Source organism: Hylobates moloch, unplaced genomic scaffold (assembly GCF_009828535.3).
Source record: "Hylobates moloch isolate HMO894 unplaced genomic scaffold, HMol_V3 SCAFFOLD_18, whole genome shotgun sequence".
Lineage (NCBI taxonomy): Eukaryota > Metazoa > Chordata > Mammalia > Primates > Hylobatidae > Hylobates > Hylobates moloch.
In genome coordinates this window covers 33557289-33582380 of record NW_026652293.1, presented here as the reverse complement: position 1 = coordinate 33582380, position 25092 = coordinate 33557289, and the positions used below count along the sequence as shown (strand labels likewise).

General features: G+C 52.3%; 1 protein-coding gene across 7 annotated transcripts in view; it reads left to right on the top strand.

Moving 5' to 3' along the window:
* Positions 1–12802: 12802 nt before the first annotated feature.
* LRP8 (LDL receptor related protein 8) overlaps positions 12803–25092 on the top strand; it is an 85545-nt gene continuing 73255 nt past the window's right edge. For all 7 annotated transcript variants that reach the window (XM_032137446.2, XM_032137443.2, XM_032137441.2 and 4 more), the window contains exons 1-2: positions 12803–13091; positions 13886–14005. In XM_032137446.2, the coding sequence (XP_031993337.1) occupies positions 12977–13091; positions 13886–14005 (235 nt within the window). In that variant the 5' untranslated portion in view covers positions 12803–12976. The remainder of the gene's footprint in view (positions 13092–13885; positions 14006–25092) is intronic.

Below are 25092 nucleotides of genomic sequence, written 5' to 3'. Positions count from 1 at the left end.
ATCCAGCCCTGTTCTGGGGACTGCTGTCTCCAGACTAGTCGCTGCCACCAAACCTTCCTGTCCTTTCTCCGGTTTCTTCTTCCTTTGGTATAGTCTCCTCTGTTTTGGAGGAGAGCAGGTGGTGTCACCCCAGTGACCATGACTGCTCACAGTGATTGAGAGCTTACTAGGTGCCAGGCCCCTGTGATTCAGTTAAGCTTCAGTGAGGTAAGTACTTCCATCATCCTCATTTTACAAGAAAACTGGACACATGGAGACATTGAGCCACCTGCCCAAAGTCACACAGGTAGGACACGTGGCAAGGCTGGGATGTGAACCCAGGAAGTCCCATAGCAGTACCTGCACACAAGACCACAGAGCTATTCCTCCCCTACCGGCTCTGCAGTGTGTGTATGGATAGGTGTGGGGGTGGTGGGTGAAGGACAGGGGGAGGAGGCTGTCAGGGAGTGGGTTTCCAGGACAAAGCAGAACAATAAAATGTCCCTGCTGCCTTGTCTCTTTCCGCTTCTCTATCCCAATTTCGCTCTCACCTCACTTGATATGACTCACCTGGCCTGAGAGTTCTCCTTGCTTCACTCTAATGCCTTCAGTGCCTCCTTGCCGCCTTCAGGATACAGTCCAAGACCCTGGGCTTGGCATTCATGGCTCCAGGAGGCGCCCTTTCCAGCCCCATTTCTGCCAGGCACTGCCCTGTGCTCTGTGCTCTGCTCACAGCAACCTGTGAGCTGCGTCCCCACCCTGTTCCTCCTTACCCTGCTGTTTGCCCCTTGTCCTGTCTGCCTGGAGCACTCTTCCCCCCACTTTCCCTACCCAGCTCACTCCCGTCAGACTTCAAAACAGCTCCAGGCAGCCTTCCCTGGGCCCCAGGTTGGGCTAAGCCCTCTCCTCTGCAGTGTCACAGCCTGGTCTGTGCTACAGCCTTGATCCACTGGGTTGTCACAGTTTCCATCTCCAGCTGCCCCCAGGATGGGTCCCCAACATCACCCGGCATGGGGCCTGGCACAGGGGCCCTGGGTGGACCTGGATTGTGGGTGAGGTTTCAGGGCCCCTGGAAGATGGCTCCACAGGCAGTGAGAAGTGGAGGAGAGGACAGAGTGGGGCCCAGGACAGGTGAGGTGTGGGGTCCAGGGCACAGGGAGTCAGAGTGGCCAGAGGGGTCTGGGGACTGGGCGCTCCAGGGCTTGGTTCATTGAGGCCCCAAGGACAGCTATCCAGGCTGATTCACAAGGTTGTTAGGGTCAAACCACAAACATCCCATGAGACTGTGGCCAGGCTGTGGCCCCAGTATTAAAAACTATATCGATTATGGAGGCCAGGTGCAGTGATTTATGTCTATAATCTTAGCGTAATCCTAGCCTTGGGAGGCTGAGGTGGGCAGATCACTTGAGGCCAGGAGTTCGAGATCAGCCTGGGCAACATGGCAAAACCCTGTCTCTACTAAATATACAAAAATTTATCCAGGTGTGGTGGTGGGCTCCTGTAGTCCCAGCTACTCGATAAGCTGAGGCACAAGAATCGCTTGAACCTGGAGGCAGAGGTTGCAGTGAGCTCAGATCGTGCCACTTCACTCTAGCTTGGGAAACAGACAGAGACTTGTCTCAAAAAAACCAACAAACAACAACAATGACAACAAAAACAAAAACAAAAAAACTCAAAACAAAAACAAAAAACACCTGTATAGATTATGGAATAATAGATACATACAAAAGAGATGCATGTTGCATTTTATAAGAAATAAGTTGGCCAAAATCATTTATTATCTACATTAGGACCTTTCTGAGAAAGGAGAGGCTTGCACTGAATAATTATGTTGAGACAATAGATGTAAACCAAGATTGTCCTAGAAACACCAAATGTATGGCCATCATTATGAAGCATTGTAATAATGAACACCTTTGAACTCAACTTCAACATGAGAGCATGACCAACACTGTGGGCTTCTTCCTTGTCCCATTCCCCTGCCTTCCCTACAGAAGTAACTACTATCTTAAATTCTGTGGCTCATTTTCTCATTAAAAACAAACAAACACACTTTTATCACATATGTATGAAAACCTAAACAATATCATTTAATTTTCCTTGTTTTGGAGCCTTACAAGTGTCAAATCCTGTTGTTTGTGGTCTTCTGCAACAGGCTTTTCTCACTCTGCATTGTAATTCTGTGATTCCTTCTTGTAGCCAGCCACAGCTATGTTAGACTCATTGCCACTGCTGTATAGGATTTCATTATATAGTGATGCCACAATTAATTCATTTTACTGTTAAGGACATTAGGGTGGTTTCCATGTTTTTACCATAATAAACAGCACTGCTATGAATATCCTTGCACCTGTCTCTGGGTGCTTTCATGCAAGTGTATCTCCAGGGTTTACACTTGGTAATAAAATCGCAATATTCTAAAGTGGTTGCAGCAATTTACACTGCATTAGGAGCATATAAGGATCCCTGTTGATTCCTGCCTCTCCAATACTTGCCACTGTGGGACTCCTTTTCCATGGAAAAATCTTCCTGTGGTCTTAATTTACATTTTCCTGATTTCTATAAGGCTAAGAATCTTTTCTTGTGGTTTATTTTTCATTCATATTTTTTCTGCTGTGAAATGCTCATTCATATCTTTTGCTCTTTTTTAATTGAGTTGTCTTCTTACTGATTTGTAAGAATTCTTTATGTATTCTGGAGAGTAATGCTTTGTGCGTTATTTGTGCTATAATATATCCTCCCAGTTTGCGGCTTGTCTTTTCAACAATCAGAAAAAAAATTAACTTGGACAAAGAAGAGATTAGGCATGGTGAAAAACACTTCAACAGAAACAGCAACAAAACATTACTAATATCCTCAAAGAAATAAGAGAAAATATTGCATCCATGAAAAAAGAACGAGACACTCTTAAAAAAAAGGAATAGTCAAAGAACAAAAAAAGGCCTTTGGAAATATGATAAGATAAATTTTTGAAAAATAACAAAAAACTGTTGAAGAGTTGAAGAAAATTTCCAGAATGAAGAGCAAAACGGGATGAAAAATAGGTGAAAAAAGATATAAGAAATATAGAGAACTGGTCCAAGAGGGCCAGTATTTGAAAAATTAAGGAGTTCCTGAAAGAAAAAATAAAATCATTATAGAGGTACTTCTTTTAAATTTTCTCCAAAGTGAAGATGATTAGTTTGTCCGTGAGGACTCACTGGGTACCCAGCACAGTGAATGGAAATCGATTCACTTCAAGACACGCTAAGGCTGAGCAGGCATGGTGGTATGAGCCTGTAGTCCCAACTACTCAGGAGGCTGGGGCAGGAGGATCCTTGAGCCCAGGAGGTCAAGGCTGCAGTGAGCGATGATTGTGCCACTGAACTCCAGCCTAGGTGGCAATGAGATCCCTTCTCTTAAAAGACCCACTGAGGACACAGCTTCCAGAAACAGAGAACAGAGTCTCTATAAAAGATTAGGAAACAGAATGGCCTTGGACTTTTCAGCAGAAACTGGAAGACAATGGAGCAAGCCTTCAAAATACAGAGGGAAAAATATTTCCAGTTTAGAAATTTATACCTGGTCAAACTATCTGATTAAATGTGAGGCACTTTTAGAAATGCAAGGTCTTAAGATTTCACCTCAAACACATCCTTTTAGAAAAGTATAGGTATATATCGGACCAGGCGCAGTGGCTCAGGCCTGTAATCCCAGCACTTTGGGAGGCCAAGGCGGTTGGATCACCTGAGGTCAGGAATTTGAGACTAGCCTGGCCAACATGGAGAAACCCCATCTCTACTAGAAATACAAAAATTCGCCAGACATGGTGGCACGCACCTGTAGTCCCAGCTACTTGGGAGGCTGAGGCAGGAGAATTGCTTGAACCTAGGAGGTGGAGGCTGCAGTGAGACGAGGTCACACCACTGCACTCTGGACTGGGTGACAGAGGGAGACTCCGTTTCAAAAAATAAAATAAGATAAATAAATAGGTAAACAAAAAAACAGAAAGCTATGGGTATATGTTCCCCCAAATAAGGTAGTGAACCCAGAAGGGGAAGACATGGGATCTAGGAAGTGAGGGGTTCGATCCAGGAGAAAAGTGCAGAACAGTCTCCAGGTGACAACCAGGGCAGCTGGCCTTGCCGTCAACCAGTCCAGGACACGGCAGTCAGAAATCCGAAGGGAATTCTTCAAGAGGAGTAAGTTGGTAGAATACAGTAGTCCCCCATTATCCTCAGGGATGCATTCCAATACCCCCAATGGAACCTGATTGCCGTCAATCAGAACACGTTTCTATTCGTGTCTTGCACCCACAAATTTAATGGCTTTTCCATCATTACTAAGCACTCATCACACACAGGTGTTGTAACTTTTGCAGCTTGAGGTGCAACAGCAAAACTAGCACAAATTTCTTTCCTTCTTCACGATTTCATGAATAGAATCATTCTTACTGTAGTCTTAGCAACCACAGCATACAATTCTGTTTTTTTAATTTTAATTTAACTTTGACTTATTAAGTCAAGTACTTTCACCTTTCTACTTAAAGGAAGTACTTTACAGCTTCCCTTTGGCATATCGGAATCACCAGCAACACTCCTCTTGTGCTTTGGGGCCCATAATGAAGTAAAATAAGGATTACTTGAACAGAAGCACTGCGATCCTGTGACAGTTGATCTGGTAACTGAGGCAGCTGCTGAGTGACTGATGGGAGAGTAGTGTCTATAGCGCGGATCCACTGGACAAAGGGATGATTCACATCCCAGGTGGGACGAAGCCGGACAGCACGAGATTTCATCGTGCTACTCAGAATAGCATGCAACTGAAAACTTACAAATTGTTCTGGAATTTTCCATTTAATATCTTTGGACCGTGGTTGACCTCGGGTAAATTAATCTGCGGAAAGTGAAACTTCGGATAAGTGGGGATTACTGTATTGAATGTGGGTGATTGTAGTAAGAGGAGATTTACACAAATGAGGGAGAGTTTAGGGAGGAAAGACAGATAAATATATAGAAAGCTGAGAAAGAAATAAAGCAATAAAGCAAAACATAACAATTACTAATTCCAGGGAAAACACAACGGCATGCAGGAAAAAATTATTAATCATGGCACACTACAAATAGCATTTATTTTATTATGATCACATAGAAGTATGTTCAGAACATGACACCAAACGCACAGACAACAAAAGAAAAAATAGATTGAACTACATCAAAATTGAAAAATTCTGTGTATCAAAGGACAGAATCAATAGAGTGAAAAGGCTGCCAATGGGATGGGAGAAAATATTTGCAAACCATATATCTGATAAGGGGTTAATAGCTAAAATATATAAGAATTCCTACAACTCAACAACAAAAAACTAAACAACCCAACTGAAAAATGGGCAAAGGACTTTAATAGACATTTCTCCAAAGAAGATATACAAATGGCCAATAAGTACATGAAAAGATGCTCGGTGTCACTAATTACCAAGGAAATGCAAATGAAAACCTCAATGAGAAAAAAAAAACCTCACATTCATTAGGATCTGTGTTAAAGCAAACAAACAAACAACAACAACAACAACAAAAAGAAGCAGAAAATAACAAGTTTTGGCCAGGACGTGGAGAAACTGGAAATTTTACACATTGTTGGTAGGGACATAAAATGATACAACTGCTGTGGAAAACACTATGATGGTTTCTCAAAAAATAAAAACTAGAATCACAGTATGATCAGCAATTCCACTTCTGAGTATATTCAAAAGAACTGAAGGCAAGGACTGGAAGAGATATTTGTGCACTCATGTTTATAGCAGCATTATACACAGTAGCTAAAATGTGGAACCAACCCAACTGTCCCTTGATGGATGAATGAAGAAACAAAATGTGGATCAGACATACAATGGAGTATTCCCGATCCTTAAAAAGGAAGGACATTGTGACACGTGCTACAACATGGATGAACCTTGACGATGTTATGCGAAGTGAAATAAGCCACTCACAAAACGGTGAATATTGTATGAGTCCACTTACATGAGGTGCCTAGAGTAGTGAAATTCATAAATACAGGAAGTAGAATGGTGGTTTCTGGGGCTGGCGGGGAGGAAGGGAGGGGATTTCGAGGTGTCTCACGCCCATACTCCCAGCACTTTGGGAGGCTGAGGCAGGTGGATAGCCTGAGCTCGGGAGCTGAAGACCAACCTGGGCAACATGGCGAAACACTGTCTCTTTAAAAAGACTTAAAAAAAAAATTAGCCGGGTGTGGTGGTGTGAGGCTGTAGTCCCAGCTACTCAGGAGGCTGAGGTGGGAGGATTGCTTGAGCCTGGGGCTGGTGGAGGGTGGAGGTGGGCAGAGGTTGCAGTGAGCTGAGGTGGCGCCACTGCACCCCAGCCTGGGTGACTGAGCGAGACCCTGTCTCAACCAATCAATCAATCAGTCAATCAATTAAAAAATATAAAAAACAATTTAAAAAATAAAAACTAACCCAAAATAAAAGCAAACAGAAAAGTACTGAGTCTGCCCCTGAAGGCCATGTGACTCGGAGGTGGGCACCCAGGGCCTGAGCCACCTGCAAGTCACCTTGAGGAATGCCTGTCATCATGGGCAGAGTGGTCAGGGCTCCTGCCCTCCATCCATCCTGGAATAAACAGGGAGCTCAGAGCTGATGGCCTTTAGAGAAAAGAGACACATCTGGGTGCACAGAGGCCCATTGTTTATGTGAATAGCCATACATTTAATTTAATATGTATTGGAAAAATATAATGAGCATATCAAGCCTGTGATTTCATGGAGATTATTGCTTAGGATGAAGCTAAATCTACTAAGTGAAAGGATTTAAGGGGAACCCTGGGATGACAGTAGCAGGTAAGGGGAAATAGGGAAAGTCACTCAAGCGGATGGGAATGGCTGCAGTTAGGGGATATACTGACCTAGTTCAGCCCCTCAGGTTAGGGATGGACACCCCAGGCCTAGAGAGGGAGAAGGACCCACTCAGTCTCCTACATAAGACAGTGGTGGAGGAGGCAGCTGTGAGCCCACCCTCCTGAAAGCACACGGCCAAGAGGCAAGAAACCGAGGCTGGGTCTGTCCTGCTTTTCTGTGAACCCCTGAACCACCTTCATCCTCTCCTTTCCTCTGCCAGATGAAGGGATTGTGCAGCTAATAGCAATAATGCAGCTAATATTAATAGTAACTGCAGATAATTCTTACGGAGTTCTTACTATGTGGCAGAAACAACCACAAAGGCAATAATAATAGCAATGGCTTATATAGTGTGTAATTAAGTTCTTAGAAGGGTTTTTAGTAGATAGTGCACACTATATAAGTGTATACATAGTTGGCCCTCTCTATCCATGGGTTCCGAATCCTGGATTCAATCAACTGCAGATCAGAAATATTCAGGAAAAAATAATTGCATGTGTACTGAACATGTACAGGCTTTTTATCCTTGTCATTATTCCCTAAACAATACATTGTAACAACTATGTACGTAGCATTTACATTGTATAGGTATTATAAACAATCTAGAGATGATGTAAAGTATACGGGAGGATGTGTACAGATTATATGCAAATATTGTATCATTTTCTACCAAGCACTTGAGCATCTGAGGATTTTGATATCTGCAGGAGGTCCTGGAACCAGTCCCCCATGGATACAGAGGGAGGACTATATTAATTCATCCTCACAAATCCTACGACAGTGTGTGGCAGCCAGCCTCCAAGACAGCCCCTGGATAGACCTCCTGGGAGTCACACTCCTACGTAGTTCCCTTCCACATAGAATAGGGCTGATCTATGTAACCGACAGGATATTGCAGAGATGAGGGAGCATGATTTCCATGGTCAGTCCTGCCACCAGCCAAAAGGGACTTGGCAGCCTTGTGAGTGAGCCGGCCCGGACACTCCAGCCCCAGTTAAACCTTTGGAAGACTGCGGCCTCGCCAACATCTCAACTGCAACTTCGTGAAAGACCCAGAGCTAGACCCATGCAACTAAGCTGCTCCCCAATTCCTGGCCCACAGACACTGGGAGAGATAATAAATGTTTATTTCTGTTTGAAGCTGCTAAGTTTTGGGGTAATTTGTTTTGCAGCAATAGGTAATTGATAGCATTAGGAAACATTAGCTAATGCTAACAATGTTTTGCAAATGAGGGAACTGAGGCATAAAAGTAACTTGCCCCAGGTCACACAGGTAACAAGTGATTTAAACCATGGCAGTTTGGATCTATGTAAAGTTCAGTAATAAATGAGAATCTCTCTCTTACAGGAATCAGGACACTTTGCCTGCTCAGAGGGAGAGAGGGAAAGAGACAGAGACACAAACACAGAGAGACAGTGACACGGAGAAGTGCACCATGGGCTCACAGTACCATGTGAAGGACTAGGGCTGCCCTTGCGTAAAGTGAAGGCAGTGGAGAAGTGAAGTGAAGTGTAAGTGAAGCGGAAGGTGAAGGATGGTGGAGAGCACCCTTGCCCTTGCAGCTTGGCTGTGCTTGGCTTGGGTCTAGTGGTCTCTGACCCTAGCTGGGCTGGTGACTCAGCCTAAGGTACCTGGGGGTGGAATCTGATGCCCCTGAGCAGACCCCTCCCTGGCTCTTTTCCCCCTGTGCTGACACTGTCTGTCCCAGGATCTCTCTGCCTCCAGACCAGAGCTCCTCCAGGGAAAAGGTGGAGTCTTGTTCATCTGTGTCCCTCACCTAGCACAAGGCCTTCCAGAGCAGGCTGGGCGAGGTGAGCACAGAAGGTCCTCTGGCCCTGGCCCTGGAGAGGCATCACCACTGGGGACAGAGTGAGAACCAGGATGATCCTGTTTGTGACTGGAGGATCCCATTGTATGGAGGAGCTAACAATGACAGTCCAGTGTGATCAGGGAGATTGGGACACACAGTGCCGTGGAGCCCCAGAGGAGCAGGGAGGATCTCTGTGGAGGAGGCTAGAAGGCTTCCCAGAGGAGGAGGCATTTGAGGTGAGGCCCAAACGGTAAACAGAAGCCAACCCATGCAGGAGTGTTCTAGGCAGAGGGCACGGCCTAGCAGAGGGCACAGCCTGGCAAAGGTCTGAAGCTCCAGTTCCTGGGAGGCAGTGTGAAAGAGTAGGCTGCTGGGGCTCCCATGGCTCTGGAGACCAACATGGGACTTGGGAGTGGCAGGGTGCCATATTGACAGCAGGTGAAATATCACCTACATCTGTCTCATGGGGAATTCATTACGTTTCGGGTTGGGTTTGGGAGTTTTCTTTGGAAACTCAGGGTAGGCAGGGTCTGTAAGCTTGAGTCAGCCCAGGATGGAGAGGCAGGGTAGGGAAGGACCAGAAGTCACCTGGGTGGCAGAAGTTTTACCAGGACCTCAGTGTCCATTTGGTGTCTTGTGTGTTTCAACGACTGAGCTTTCTCCCTTTGCCCCTCACAGAAATTAACCAGTTTATGTGCCCTGAAAAATTCCCACTTCCACCCTCTGGGTTCGCACGTTGGCTCAGTCACTTACTAGCTGTGTGACCTCTCTGCTGCTTAGTTTACTCATCTGTAAAATGGGATAAACACAAAACCTGCCTGATGGAGATGTCGTAAGGATTAAAGAGGAAAAAGAATTTAAAACATTTAGAATGGTGCCTGACCCCCAGCAAGTATACAGTAAATATTGGCTATTGTTGTTATTTTATGTGGTTTTCTTTTAACTTTTTCAAGTAAATACAACTTACCTAATGCTTGTTATGTGTCAGGCCTTGTATTTATCCTCTGAAGACAAAGATGAGGAAGACATAGTCCTCCTAGGGGTACAAAAGCCTTCAATAAAGGCAGAAACAAGCATTGGTCAAATGTGCCCTGTGCCAAGAATCCAGGAATGCAGGAGAGCGGGCTCCTGTCCTCCGGCAGCTCGCAGTGACGAGGGAAACAGTTGCATAAACAGACTGTGGCAACACAGGGTGGTCAGGGCTGTGACAAAGGGAAGCCCAGGGACTGCAGGAGCCCGGGGAAGTGGCCCAAAGTGGGTGGAGGCTGAGAGGAGCCAGGAGGACCTCTGCTGAGGGGGCTGTTGAGAGACAAGGATTTGCCCACTTTGGCAACTGGCATCCTTCTCCCTTGGGGAGGTCGGGGGATGCCTGGGCTCAATCTTGATTCTGGGTATTGGAAAGCCATCAGGGTTTTGTGAACAGGAAATTATGTTTGAATAATAGTAACAATAACTAACATTTCTCATGCAGCTACAATATACTGTATGCTGTGCATACACAATCTCATCTCATATCCTCACCACAACCCTGTGAGGTGAGTACTGTCACCTTTCTCATTTTTCACATTTAGAGCCACAGAGATTGAGTTGCCCAAGTTCACATAACTAGAAAGGGAAGGAACAGACTCAGACCCAGGCAGTCTCACCCACAGGCCCATGCTCTCCATCTCTCTCTTTTCTCCTTCCTTCCTTTCCTTCCTTCCTTTCTTTCTTTTTCTTCCTTTCTTTTTTTTTTTTTTTTAAACAGAGTCTGGTCCTGTGGCCCAGGCTGGAGTGCAGTGGCGCGATCTTGGCTCACTGCAAGCTCCGCCTCCCGGGTTCACCCCAGTTCTCTTGCCTCAGCCTCCCGAGTAGCTGGGACTACAGGCGCCCACCACCACGCCCGGCTAATTTTTTGTATTTTAGTAGACAGGGTTTCACTGTGTTAGCCAGGATGGTCTCAATCTCCTGACCTCATGATACGCCCGCCTCGGCCTCCCAAAGTGCTGGGATTACAGGTATGAGCCACCACGCCCGGCCTCTTTTTCTTTCTTTTCTTTTCTTCATCTGCTGCCTCTAAACTTCAGCCCACATACTAATCTTACAGTTGGAATGAACCTCAGAAATTCCTTATCTCTTCCATTTCTCAGATGAGAAAGTGAGACTTGGAGATAGGACTGACTTTCCTAAGACCACAGAGTGGATAGGTCAGTTTGGGCGGCAAGATGGGCTTCTATCTTTGTCCCACAGTCCCAGGCACCACTGTGCTTGACACAGAATCCAAACTCCCAGCTGTGGCCTACAAAGCCCTGGTGATCAGGGCCTTGCCAACTCCCTCCAGCCTCACCTGAGGCACCCACTCCTTCCCTGTCATCAGGCCCCGGCCCACCTTGAGGCCTCTGCATTGCCATTCCCTCTGCCAAGAATGCCCTTCCGCCTGACCTTCATGGGTCAGGATCCATCTTGCCATTCAGTGAAATGTCACCTCCTCCATGAGGCCTTGCCTGATCACCTCTACAGTTACCCCCATTGCTCTCACCTGGGTCTGTTTTGTTTTTTCCATAGAAGTTATGATGACCTGAAATAATCTTTTGTTTTCCTGATTTTGTGTGTATCTCTTCCAACTAAGACATAACTGCAGGAGAGCAGGGAGGGACCTTATCTGTTTCCACTGTATCCTTGAGCCTTGAACGGCGTTTGGCACATATAGGTGAAAGTACGCCTGCATTTCATTGTCTGTGTGCTAATGGTCTGTCTCCCCACCGGTCAGGGACCTCTCTGGGGCTGGCACCATGCCTGATTCACCTTGGCACCGGCAGGCCCAGCACAGGGTTGGCACAGAACAGGGCCTGAAATGCTTGCTGAATGACTGAATGAACAATGGACAGAAGGGGTGATGATGGCAGGAGCACCGTGCCAGGCTCTCTGGGGGTCTAAGTCCCTTTCTGGTGGGGTGGCCACAGACATTGCCTCTGGGCTGCCCTTTGGGGGACTAGGGCTCAGGAGGCTGCTGAGGAGACAGGGTGGTTTCCAGGCCAAGGGCTAACAGCACCTGTCCATCCTCGAGGGAGGTGAAGGGGCAAGAGGGGAGGGAGGGTGGACCTAACACTGGCTCTTGGCACTTGCAGGCCGGTTGTTTTGAGTGGTCAGTGTCCTGGAATCTCATTCTCTAAAGAAGGTTGTGTGGGTTGGATCCGGCTCACAAGTCTGAGGCTGAAATCGAATCCCAGCTCTGCTCTCCGCACCCATTCTCCCCAGCGTGGGTGAGGGGGGCTGCAGCCCTCCAGAGGAGGAGGCGCCTTCTCCTTCCTTCAGAAGACAGCAGGGGCGGACAGCGCGGGCCTAGGTGCGCGGCCCCTAGCGGCAGGGATGGCATCCCTTCCGTGCCCTCCCCTTCGCCCCCCCCCCCCCCCCCCGCCCGGCCCGCCCCACAGACCTCGCCTTTCTCCATCACAGCGAGGATTCCTTGTCTTCCCTGCGGGCCCCCCGGTTGCCCCTCTGCCTAGGCGCCTGGAGCGTACTTAACGACGATGAACAGTCTGTGCACCAGGCCCAATCCACCTGCCTCACGTCCCCATGATCACATGAGCGTGCAACATGCACAGATGCACATGGCACGGAAACCAAACCAGCCACAGGGATTTATAATATCCCAGCTGGAGCCCATGACAGGTGCAGGGGTCCAGCCCTGCGCCCCCAGCTTCTCCCTGCCCATCCACATCTTGGTACCTCACCCCCATCCCTCTCTTCCCCGCCCCACGCGCACACTGCACAGGCCTGTTCGTCCTGGAACATCATTTCCCCTCCCGCCCAGGCTCACTCCTAGACATCCCTCAGCCTCTGATCGGACTGTCACCTCTTCCAGGAAGCCTCTGCTGCTTCCTCTGGACCTGCTACCTCCGTGGTGAGGGGCTCGCCTGGCCCATCCCTGCGTCTGCAGAGCCCAGCATCCAGGCGAGCCCAGAGCAGGGCCATGGAGCACCCGCTGAGAGAAGAGTGGACGAAGGACAGGAGGGAGGAGGGCGAGGAGGCGGCGGCAGGGGGAGCGTGGGGCGGAGACGGCAGCGGGAGGGAGCGCGCGCGCTGGCGGCGGCCGCCCAGGGCCGGGGCCGCGCGCCCAGCCTGAGCCCGCCCCGCCGCCGAGCGTCACCGAACCTGCTTGAAATGCAGCCGAGGAGCCGGGGCGGGCGGCAGCGGCGGCGGCGGCGGCGGCGGGGGCAGCGGCAGCCCCGGCGCCGCGGCAAGGACTCAGAGGACTGAGGAGCGGCGGCGGCGGCGCGGGGAGCGCGGGGCGCGGCGGCCGGAGCCCCGGGCCCGCCATGGGCCGCCCCGAGCCGGGCGCTCTCCGGCCCCTGGCGCTGCTGCTGCTGCTGCTGCTTCTGCGGCTCCAGCATCTCGCGGCGGCAGCGGCTGATCCGCTGCTCGGCGGCCAAGGTGCGTGTGGCCTGTCTCTGACTCGGCTCTGCTCCGCCCTAGCCACCAACAAAGCGCGGCCCGGAGGCCGGAGGAGGGAGGGGGGGGTCCCGAACCCGGGGCTATCGGGGGCGCCGGGGCGGACAGGCTCCACGCGACGCGGCTATTCCTGAATTTGCCCTCGGCCCCCCGCCCCCGCGGGCCTCGGTGTTGAGGGCTCTGCCCTCTGGGCAGCGGCTCTTGGGGGAGGGGTGCAGGGGGGCTTGGCCAGCGGGGAACTTTGCCGGAGGGGCGGCCATTCCTGGTTCCGGATGAGCTATGTGATTCTCGCCGTTGGGGTTTATTTGACACGCGCGCTCCGCGGCGGTAATGAGCAGAGCCGGGCGGCTTCTCCGCTTGACAATGCGTTTCCGCAGACCCCTGCGCGCGGCGGAGAGAGAGGGGGCTGCCTGCCAGGGTAATGTGCCTGCGGCTCCCACTGCGCGTGGCGCGCGGGCGCGGGGACTCCCTATGGGCTGTGTGTGCGCGGATCTCTGACTATGGGTCGCGTGTGCGGGTGAGTGTGTCTGAATGGAGGGTATGCCCAGGTCGTGTGACACTTTGGGTGCCTGGTCTCGCCGTGCCACCGAGCGGCCCGACATCCACGGAACCCCTGCCATTGTGCCCTCCCTTTGGATGGAGTGTGCCCGAAGCCCCCGGAGTCTCCATAATCGCCCCCTTTCCTCCTCCCCAGAGGGTCCTTCCGGGTGGCCCTGGCTGCATGGTGGGGAGCGGGGCCGAGTCCGTTGATCCAGCTCTCGCTCCCTCCCCCGCAGGGCCGGCCAAGGAGTGCGAAAAGGACCAATTCCAGTGCCGGAACGAGCGCTGCATCCCCTCTGTGTGGAGATGCGACGAGGACGATGACTGCTCAGACCACAGCGACGAGGACGACTGCCGTGAGTGGCGGGCCAGGGAGCTCAGACCCGGGGAGAGAAAAGGAACGGTGGGCGGCACCATGCTTGGCGCGCACGTGGCTGCAGCCGCGGCGCTGCCACCTGCGCAGGACTTGCCGCCGGTGCCTGCGACCGGGAAACCGCCTGGGTACCGCCTCCCTCGGGGCCGGGTGGCTCTTAGCGACCCGGAGCGGGCAGGAAAGCTGGCGTGTCCTGGTGGGGCCGGGGCGGAGCCCCTGGCAGTGTGCCGGAGGAGGAAGGAGCACCATGCTGGGGAGGCTGAACCGGAGCTGTGGGCGGGTACGCGGCAGTCCCTGCAAAGGTCTAGCTTCCCGAAACACGGCCCTCTCGGACTCCTGCCTCGGCCCCGCGGGACGCGCGCGTGTTTCAAAGTTCCACGCAGCTCCGGGCCGCACTGCGCTCCTTTTCCTGCTCAGTTTTTGTGAATGAATGGGCTCCCCAGGGCCCGATTGGCTGGGCGAGGACCACCCCATAGGCCCCCGTGGCCGGAGCGGCCAATCGCGGAGCAGATGGATGTGTAGTATTCGGGTTCCCTGAGCGCGGGGGCACTGCCCTGCCCCGGCCCCGCCCCGGCCACACCCCCGCGCACATCCTCAGGGTGGTAGGTGCAGGCGGGGCTCGGGCGCCGCTTTTCTGCCGAGTCACAGTGAAGAGCTTTTTGAGCCACCCTGGTTAGCAGACCGCGCTTTTCTGCTAGCCCTGCTCGGCTCTGAGTCATGTGGCACACCAGGAAGGAGGGTACCAGGAGGAAGAGTTTGTTTCCTGGAAGGGGCCCGAGAAGCCCGAGGCCACGCGTGAAACGGCTGCCGGCTGCCTTTGCTGGGCGTGCGCGACCGATTTTGAAGTTTCTTCTCAGAGTGCACAGGGTTTCAGAGTGTCTGTGGGACCGGGAGCCAGTTAGCAGGCAGTTGCCACGACGGAAGAAATGTAGTTCCGGGAACAGAAAAACACGGCTCTCCTAGAGACATAGACCCAGGCAGTCATTCATTCATCATTCGGGAGCATCTGCTGTGTGCCAGGCGCTGGGGTGCCCTCCAAGACAGGCCAGCCCTGCCAGCCAGGGAACACTGACAGGGTCTGAGGGAGGAGAGCGACAGGTGGACAGGCCCACAGCCCCACACTGCACAGAAAGGGTCGCGGGACACTTGGACAGGCACCCTCTCTGTTGAATCGTTTTGGTTTTTGACTGTGTTTGCCAGTCACCCTCCCGTTCACTTTCAGACGTAACCCAAAGTTGGCTTTGTGTCTTGTGCGTGGCAGAACTAGACTGCCTGAGTCCATGTCTCTAGCACATCTTTCCCTCCTGCCTCAGTTTCCTCACCTGACCACTTGGGTTCACATAATTCCTGCCCCAGCAACCTCACTGGACTGTTTTGAGGACCAGTTCTAGAAGTGAAATTGGAAGTAATGAGACTAACATGTGCTGACCATTAACTGTGCCAAGCACTGCAGTAAGTACTTATCTTGTATAAACTCCTTTAATCTTCATAACAGTCCTATTTTAGAGATTAAAAAACAAAACAAACAAACAAAAACTGAGGCACTGAACTGTTAAGTTACCTGCTTAGCAGCTACTGAGTTGTTAAGTAGGAGCCTGAACTTAAGCATCTGACTCTAGAGTTCTTAGTCTAATCATGACCCTGGACCATTTCCCAGTGCTGTTGAGGTTATGAAAATGGCTCTGCCTTGGTAAAATATTGCAGTGAGTTTCCTCACTGGGAGTTGTTCTGTGGTCTCCTTAGAGTGGGAGTACTGAGGATGAGGCAAGGAATAGAAACTGTGCGTTTCTGGGCTGGTTATGCCTTATCTCCCTGGCTCTTTATAACAACTGTCCTTGTGAGGATGGCTGTGAAAAGCAGAAATTTTCTTGTCATTCTACTTTCTAGATAAGGATGCCGCCTCAGAGAAGTTGAGTGACTTATGCAAGGTCACACAGCTCAGGATGACAGAACTTGGTCAGGATCTCTGCCTGCCTCGAGTTCAGGGCACTGTCTGCTGAGGTGGGGAGTGTGGTGCGGAAAGCACTATGAGTGTGATCTAGGAGCTGGAAAGACAGGCTTTAAATGTTAGGCCTGGCGCGTTTCAGCTCCATGTTAGGCTTTGGACAAGATGGAGGAGTAAAGTAGCTGGGTGCTGAGTGACGCTCAGGTGGGCCAAGAGAGCTCCAATGGCCAAGCTGGGCTCCTGCATGGCTCTGAGATGCATGGGGTAGAGTCATAGGCAGGGAGTTATTAAACAAAAGTGAATGACGTTCAAGCTTGGAGTGGAAAGGGTGGTGGCGCTGCTGATAGTACCAAGTAGCAATCACACATGGCTTGGCTTTTCTGAGCTTGTTTCCTCATCTGCCAAACAGGGGCAGCTGTCCCTCCAACGCTGGCTCTGCACATAGACACACAGGGCTGGCAAGAAGGGAACGGATGGATGAGTGTTCCCACCTCCACGGCCTTTAGAAACGGACTCCTGGTAGCCATAAAGGGAAACTGAAGAAATGGAGTGGGGCTTACACTGGCTGTGTTGAGGCCAGGTGCTGGAAAATGCTCTTTCCTCAGCCCTTCCCCCATTCTAGGCCACCTGCCCAGACTGAATTTCTTTGAACTGTTCTCCCTGCAGGAGAGACAGCTGTTGGCTCGTCCCTGAGGAGCTCTTTATTAAACTTGGGATGGAGGGGTGATAGGTGCTGGGATAACAAAAGCTGCTCCTCCGTGAGCAATCTCCGTGCCTCACCCCTGACCACCTCTTCGGCACACCACCCTGCAAGAGGGCTTCAGCTGCCCCACCTTTGTACATCTCTGGGCCTGCAAAATGGGGGGTGGAATTTGTAGACAGAGTCTGTGTGAGGCAAAATGAGACCAAGTTCCCAAAGGGGCCAGAATGCAGCCCCTGAATACCACCAGGCTGGAAGGAGGGAACTTTTAAGGAAGCCAAGGAAGGCTTCCTGGAGGAGGAGACAGCTGAACTAGGCCTTGAAAGATGGTAACTAATAGCATTCCCCCAGAGTTTACCATTTAAAAACAGGTGGTATGGTTCCTATATTATAGAGGACATAGGCTTGGAGGGGTGAAGTGACTCCCCCAAAGTCACAGAGCTCCTCAGGGTTGGAGCTGGAACTCAAACTGAGGCCTTCTAAGTCCCGAGCCTCATCCACAGTGGCTGGGACTTGGCTCTTTGGAGACACAGCTGGAGCTTGTGGGATGGAAGAGGGAAAAGCTCCTGGGGCTTTAGTTCCCAGCTCAAAGAACCTTCAAAGTGGAGGAAGGAGCTGGAAGCCAGAGAGCCAGGCCCAAGGAAGCCCAGCCAGGGGAAGTCGGGTGGGATTCCTGGCTGTGGGCCTGGGTCACGTAGGCCATTTGGCCCCTGGGCCTCAGTTTCCTGTTGCTCCCTAGTGTCTGGGGGCAGAGGCAGAGATTCTGGTCTGTGGCCCGGCCTTTACTCCCAGAGTCACAACTATAGTAACCATAGCGCCGATGAACACTGACTGAGCACTTGCTGTGGACCGGGCGTCGTGCTGAGATTGTCCACGCATCGCCCCTCGTTCCTCTATTCTACAAAATGGGGCAACACTATGAAGTATCTGAATTAGTCCTATCTCATCGAGGCACAGGCGGGTTACGTAACTGGCCCAAGGGTGTAGAACTGCTGGGGTGTGAATGTGGGTGACCAGCTATGGAACTTGTACTGTCTCAAGTACTGGCTGGTGACCTTAGGTAGGTCCTTCCCAGGCCTTCACTTCCCTGTCTTGAGATGACATCTTAAGGCTACTCCACCTCACTTCCTCCTCCAGGAAGTTCTGTGCTTCTCGCGGAAAGGCTGGCTGGACAGGTGGACCAGTTTTGTGCTCACTGACCTCGACCTTGTTCAGGCTTCTTTGGACTCTTTTGTTATCCCGGCACCCATCACCCCTCCATCCCAGGTTTAATAAAGAGTGGCCACAGGGAGGTCTCCCATGGCTGAGAGTTCATTAGCTGGGCAAGGCCAGGCTGCAGGAGTGCTGAGGCTTGCTGGGAAACAGCCTCATAAATAATTAAAGCTCGGCCACAGCTCCCGGCCTGTGCCGTAGCCCGCATCTGGCCCTCAGTGTGTGGCCTGGACGCGTGCTCCTGACACTGGACCCAGCCTCATCTCCTTCGTGGATGGAGCCATCTGACGACGGTGCGGCTCCTTTCTGAACCTCCCCGTCTTCATCTGACCAGGCAACTCCACCATCCGGAGTCCTCCTGGGGCTCCCAACTATCCGGAGGATAAAGTCAGTGTAGACTCCTCTGTATTTGGCCCTCTGTGACCTGCTCCTCTTACCCACTTCCCTGCAACCTCTTTCCACCTCTTCCTGTGAGCCTGTGACACCAAACTAGCTTCTGCCACACTCTCACCTTCCTGCTGCTTCTCACCTCCAGGCCTTTGTGTGTGCCATTCCGTCTGCCGGACACCCTGCTCCCTCACTGGCTAGATTCATTTTATCTGGTGCAGATAAAATGGACACCTAGGAAATCTGGTGCAGGTGTCACCTCCTCTAGGAAGCCTTCCCTGACACCCCATTGCCTCCAGGCTGAGATACAGGATTTGAGATAAGAGACTTAGAGACCCATGTCAAAGTCACAACTCAGACACACCTGGTTTTTACATCCCAGCTGTCGCCTCCTGGATGAATGGCCGTGAGGGTGATACTAGGCCTTCCTTTTCAGAGATTAAATGTGAGGATTAAATGAGGTCACGTGCCTGGTAAGCAGGAGGTGTTCAGTGAATGGCAGTGGGTGAGGCTGTTCTTGGTGGGAGGGGTTTCACTGAGGTCTCTAGGTACCTGACTCTGGTCTTTGCAGGCCACCCCGGACCCCCTGATTCCCTTGCTCCTGTCTGCTTAGCCAGATGTCTGAGGTTCCTGCAGCTGGTGCTCGCCTTAGCCAGGGAGTTGCCCAGCCACAGCAAAGGTGACAGAAAGCTGCTTGGAAAGGAGCTGGGGGAAGAAATGAGTCAAACAGGCCTAGGGCCCTAGGAGGGGCAGTGGATGGCTTCCCTCTGGCCGTGTGCTGGTCCTAGAGGCTGGCTTCTGTCCTGTCTGCTCCTTTCCTCTTGGCTGTGCCTGGGAAGGAGAGGAGGGCCTGCATCCCCCATGGCACTGCCCAGCAGGCCCTAGCAGGCCTTGGGAGTGTTTGCTGAAGACTTTCCCTTGGGCCCTCCCAGGTCAGCGTTCCCCTGTGTGAGTCCCTGGGGCCTCAGGGATGGTTGGCTTCTTCCTCCCCAATTGTCTGCTGGTGTCCGACTTGACAGCTTTCCGCTTTGGGGAAATGCTGGTAGCAGGTGAAGCCAGAGAGAGAGAGATCCCCAAGGGGCGGTGAGGAGCGAGAGCCCAGAGGACGGCTGGAACAGGCACCCCCTCGAGGGAAGTAAATGCATGCATGCTCTCCCAGCACCAGGTTAGTGGTCTACTCCCAGGCCCATGCTGTCCCAGGGGGCCAGCACTGGGGTCTGTGGGAAGGTGTGGGGTTGTGTCCTTAGGGTTGTGGAGCCAGGCCTTGCAGCCCCAGGCCTAAGTAACTTTGGTAGCACCTGCCCCCAAAATGCCCACACATCCAGATCACCCAGGCTCTGAAGGCCTGGCAGGGATGCCACCTCCCGCAGAGATGCCTTTCTAGACCCCTGTCCTCCAGCCCCTCAGGCCCTGAGCTACCACAACTTGTCCTTGTTCGTCCCGCAGTTGCAGATCCTTCTCAACATCGTGCGCTCCGCCACCCTTGTGCTGGGCAGTAGGAATTCCAAAGTCATTTCCTCAAGGGAGTAACTAATAACAGCTATATCCCATGCCTGGGACCACGTTGGACAATTCACATCTTTTAGCTTCACTACTCACAACCCTGGGAGGGCCAGTTTTTCATTATTCTAATTTCGAAGATGATGAAACTGAGGCTCAGAAAGGAGACGGGACTTGGCCAATGTCATGACCGTTAAGTGGTGGAGCCAGGATCTGACCCAGGTCTGTCTGGTCTGGAGCCCAGACTCTTCTTAAGCCATTCCCCGCTGAGCGCTGTCTACCCTGGTGGGGTCAGAGGCTGGTGCTTGGAGGGTATGGGAGGAAGTGGGGAGCAGCTGCAGGACTCAGCAGTGCCTCCCTGGGCTACCAGTTTCTGACCTGGGGAGTAGGACTGGGGAGGGACCCTGTTCTCTGGAGACCCCGCAGAGCCCTCACATAGGCCTCCCTTTTCCAGCTCCCATGGGGATGACATTCCAGTTTCCATAGACTTCTCTCAGCCTTTGCCTGTTAGATGCTGATTCTTCTTCTGACTGTATGGAAGGGGAAACTGAGGACCTGATAATAGTGATGCAGATGACCTCAGGGAGTGTCAGCCCAGGGTCATCTCTTTTACTCTCTGTACTAACACAGGGCCTGGCTGCCTCCTCGCACCCAGGTTTAGAAAGGTGAAACCAAGGGTCTGGTGATCGAATTGGCTCCATTGTCAGCAGGGACCCATTCTCAGAACTCAGGTGTCCTCAATTCTGGGCAGGCCTGGAGTCACAACTGTATGTGCTTTCCCCTCCCACTCCCAACCTCTGGATCTGGGAACAGGGTGCTCTCAGGCTGAGGGGTGGACACAGGCCTTTTGCAGTACCAAAGGGCTTTGGGCTCCTGACTGGGGACCTCAGATGCACCACTGGCCCCACTGGGCCCTGCTTGCCCACCTCTGGATTGCCAAGAAGTCATCTAAAATACTTACGTTAACACTAAGAAGAGTTAGGGAGCGAGCTAGTGAGGGGGCTTTCTCATGCAAGACCTCCTTCAGCCGGTGCCTTGAGGTATCATGACTGCATTTCACAGAGGAGAGAGCCGAGACTCTGAGAGATGAAGTCATTTGCCGTGGGTGGCCCCGCTGGTCAGTGGCAGGACTGGGCCATGCCTGTCTGGCTACAAGTCTAAGGCAGCTGAAAGGAGATATGCATTCACACATCCCAGTCACGATGACAGTAAAGTGTGGCTTGCGGGCTGTGCTGGGGCCTCTCTTCCTTTCCAGGCATCCCTCTTTTCCGGCACCTGCCAGTGGGTGTGCCAGCTCCCTCCTGAGCAGCCCGGCCCCTCGGGCGCCCTCCAGCATGAGCTGTGTCCCCCGGCAGTGGTTTTAATTATCAGCCCTGCTCACCCCAGCTCCTCTCACAAGCTGCCATATGTCATAGACTCCAGTAATCACCCCGCAGCCGGAGTGGCATGGGAGGGGCTGAGGGCCTTCAGGGGAATCCTGCCCAGTCTTGACCGAGTTCTTCACTGACTGCACCCGCTCTGACCTCTTTGTCTCTGGTGGGGCCCAGCCTAGGTACCCACAATGGGAGAGCCGGGCCTAGCTGCTTTGGGGGCATAGAATGTGGCGTACTCTCAGGCGCCATGGAGTGTCCTCGGTAACTGAGAGTCACCCAGCGAGCCCAGGGCTGTGGGGCTCGTGTGGTGCACACAGTTCCCATGACCCCTCATGGCCTCTACATGCCTGCCCCTTGGAACGTGGCACGTGGCAGGACAGACAGCCCAAAGCCGTCTGCCAGTCTGTCTAGGAGTCCACGGGAGTGGTCATGTGGCCCCCATCCTCCCCTGGTCACTGGCCTTGAGGTACCACAGGGGACTTCATCCCAGCCACTCTGGAGGGCATCTTAGTTTCCAGCCCTCTCAACCTGCCATAATCCTTGGATGGCTTTTCCAGTTGGTGCCTCACAGGCGTGCTCCTGGGAGGCAGGCGGTGCAGGAGTTCATTATGATCCCCATTCCCTGATGAGGAAAACGAGGCTCAGAGAGGATAAGAGACTCACCCAGTTATTGGTAGTTCTGGAGCTAAAACTCACTTCAACTGATTTTACTTATTTAGTTTTCAGGGTAAGTAACTTCTGGTTAGCTGAAAGTAATTTTATACTGGTAATGAAAAACACAGTTAATAAAGAACAGGAGATGAAGGTTGCAGTGAGCCAAGATCACACCACTGCACTCCGGCTTAGACGAAGGTAGTCCTCACCCTTGCTAGTACCACTATGTAAGCAGCATAGCCTTCTAGAGATTTTTCTCTGCATGTGAGCTCTTGGGCATGAATGTATGTTGTTGTTTTTTTTTAACAAAAATGAGGCCATGTTATGCCAGTTGTTTTCACATATGGCTTTCTATGGCAATAACAGTAGTTCACATCCTTGTTTTAAAGGGCTAGATAGTATTCTGTTGTGTGGATCTTCCATAATTTATGACATTTTCTCCCGTTGATAGATGTGTGTTTGGTTGCTTCCATGCTTTTCCCTGCTGTATGCAATGCTAGGATGGACATCCTTGAACTCCATCCTTGTGCATTTGCTTGGTCCCTTCCTTAGACTAAGTTCTTAGGAAAGGAGCTGCTGAGTGTGTGCATTTTCAGCATTGCCATTTTGCTCTCTAGAGGGGAGAATCTTTCCCATCTCAGAACTTTCTCCCTCTATGGCCCCACGGCTCTCCTTTCCAGCGAGGCAGGCAGCTGAAGGACTTCCCTCTTCTCTGAGCACAGGGCCACCTCATTCTGGTCCCACGGGACAAAGTAGCCATATCCAGGCCACAGAAAGCAAAGCCAGGAGAGAGGACAATGGTGTTCTGGCCCCAAGGGCTTTCACCCCCACCAAATAAAAAAAAAAGCAGAAGAGTACAAAACTGTTCCTTCATTCTTCTCAGGGTACGGTAGAAGGCATCTTCTCCATAGCTTTCTAATTCTTCTATCTATGCCCCTAACTTGCTGTGTGACCTTGGGCGAATGGCTCTCCCTCTCTGAACTTCATTTTCCCTTCACTCATTGATCCTTATTCCACCTGCACTGCCCCCAGCACTCGGAGCAGACTCCTGTGCCTGGAGCTGGGTTCAGGGCTGGAGCTGGCCAGTCCTGGCCTAGGGTGGGGATCTGTGCCTTACTACCTGGTGACAGTGCGGGGAGTATAGATGGCTTGGTGGGCTGGATTCTGGGCAGGGAAACAGGGCAGCTGGACTCCTTAGCTCCACTTCCAGAGCTCCACCCTGAGGCCCAGGTTCCTTGGGTGACTTTCCCTTCTGCCTTCTTCCTGCACTCACACTTGGGCCGGATGCAGTGCAGTGATGGAGAAAAATGGAGTGAGGCCCACCAGCTTCATGAGACTTTCCAAAAGGGGGAAAATGAGCCCATATTCCGGAGGTGTGCGGGCTGAGGAAAGTACTTTGCCCAGAGCCTGGCCCTGAAAATGAGTGTTTCCCTTCCCTTCCTAAGCCTGTGATTCCTGCACAGGGAATGGCTGAGTAAAAGGAACCGTCCTCAGCTTTCCTCCTCCTCCACCAAGGACACAACAAGAGGGCAGTGGTGAAATAGCAGCAGGAGAGATTTAGGTCAACTGGCCAGTTGGGAGGACTTGGCTGCATGAGAGAACAGCAGCTCCTCGGGCTGGGAGGGACTGTCAGAGCCATCTCATCCTACCCCATCTGCGCTGGGGCCCCAGGGTGGCTGCTTCCTGAGTGGCCCAGAGGGGCCTGGTTAGCCAGCCGAGCCTGCCACGGTACTTAGCCACACGTGGGGCCTTGGTTCCCCAGTGGGTCCGGGCTAACATCAGAGACTTGGCAGCTGATGAGAGGCAGGAAGGTCCTATCAGGCCCAGGTTAAGCTGCCCGATTGAATAGCTAGAGGCCAAGGGTGGGCTTTCCTGGTGGCCTGAATCCAGGGACATTCAAGCCAGCACTCCTCCCCTCCCTCCCTCCCCCACTTCCTGGACCCTGAGCTGCCATCTGCTGCCCTACTCTCTCAGAGCCCTTTCTCGGCCATGGGCATGGGCACATGTGTGTGTGCTTGGGGTGTGTGCTTCAGAGGAGGGGGTGTGTACCAGGAGGGAGGTGACTATTCTGGACCTGTGGAGACTACGGGGCCAAGATGACACTTCTCCCATACCCGCTAAGTCTGCCCAAACCAAGCCAGAGCCCACCCCCGCCTCCCCGCTCCCCACTAGGCAATCGTGGTGGGGAATGATTTGTAGCTGGAGGGGTGCCAGCAGTCTCTCTTCCCAGCCTGCCCTCTGCCACAGCAGCCTCTCCTCCCCAGGCCGCGTGTGCTCTGGCCCTACCCGGAGGGCTGCTTGTTATAAACAGCAGCCTTTCTCCTCTGTTCCCACCTTGCCGAGTGGCTATTTGGCAGATGCTTGCCCCTCGGGGTCTCTGCCCCTTGGGAGTGGGGCATCTCCAGTGCCTCTCAGTCCCGTTCTGCGGAATTCTTTTGTTTTCCCCTAAGAGTCAGGGATTCACATGGTGGGAGTCTGCCATGGCCAGGCCCCAGGTACCGGGTGCTCCAAGGAGCTGACCCTGTTCTCTGAGGCCCAGGGCTGGAAGCAGGAGGGGGCAGGGGCTGTGAAATCCAACCCCATGGGGCCCCAACAGGAGACATGGCCTAAACCATACAATTGTTTATTAGCAGAGCCTACATCTACTGGAGGCTTTTTCCGCCTGCTTATTTTTGTGCTGAGCTCTGACGGGGCTGATTTTTTAATACCTATGAGCCAGTGAGAGCGGACTCTACATCAGCTGCCTATGCGACGCTCTTTTGTCTCCCTCCCCTCCCCATTCCCAGCCTGCCTCTACTGCCTGCTTCTCCACTGTAGGGGCCAAGTGGTACATCGGCCAACGTGGCCTCTCCAGCAGCAGCCAGACCTGGCTTCCAGCTGCAGCTCTGGCACTTCCTGGTTGGGAGGCCCTGGGGCAAGTCCTTTGAATGGAACCCCAGACTTCCGCTCTGTACAACGTGGGTAATAAATAATTCCTGGCCTAAGTAAAGTACCAGAAACCTCCTTGGCCCTCAGTGTGCGAGTCCCATGAGCCAATCGGTTCTTCTTACACCACTGAATTGGACCAAACCAGGGCAGAGTGGTCTGGCAGCCCATGTGGCTTGAGCCCCTGTTCTCTCTGCCACCTCCCCCACCATGCCTTGCCCTCTCCTCTGGCCCTTGGTCTCTCCCACCCTTGAAGGTCCTGTGCTGATGTCTCCCCTCTGCGACAGAGGCCTGATCCCTTGTTGCTGCTGGCTAACTGACCTACCTGGCTGGCTGCCCTCCAGGCTGTCAGCCTCACTTTGTCCCCAACATGC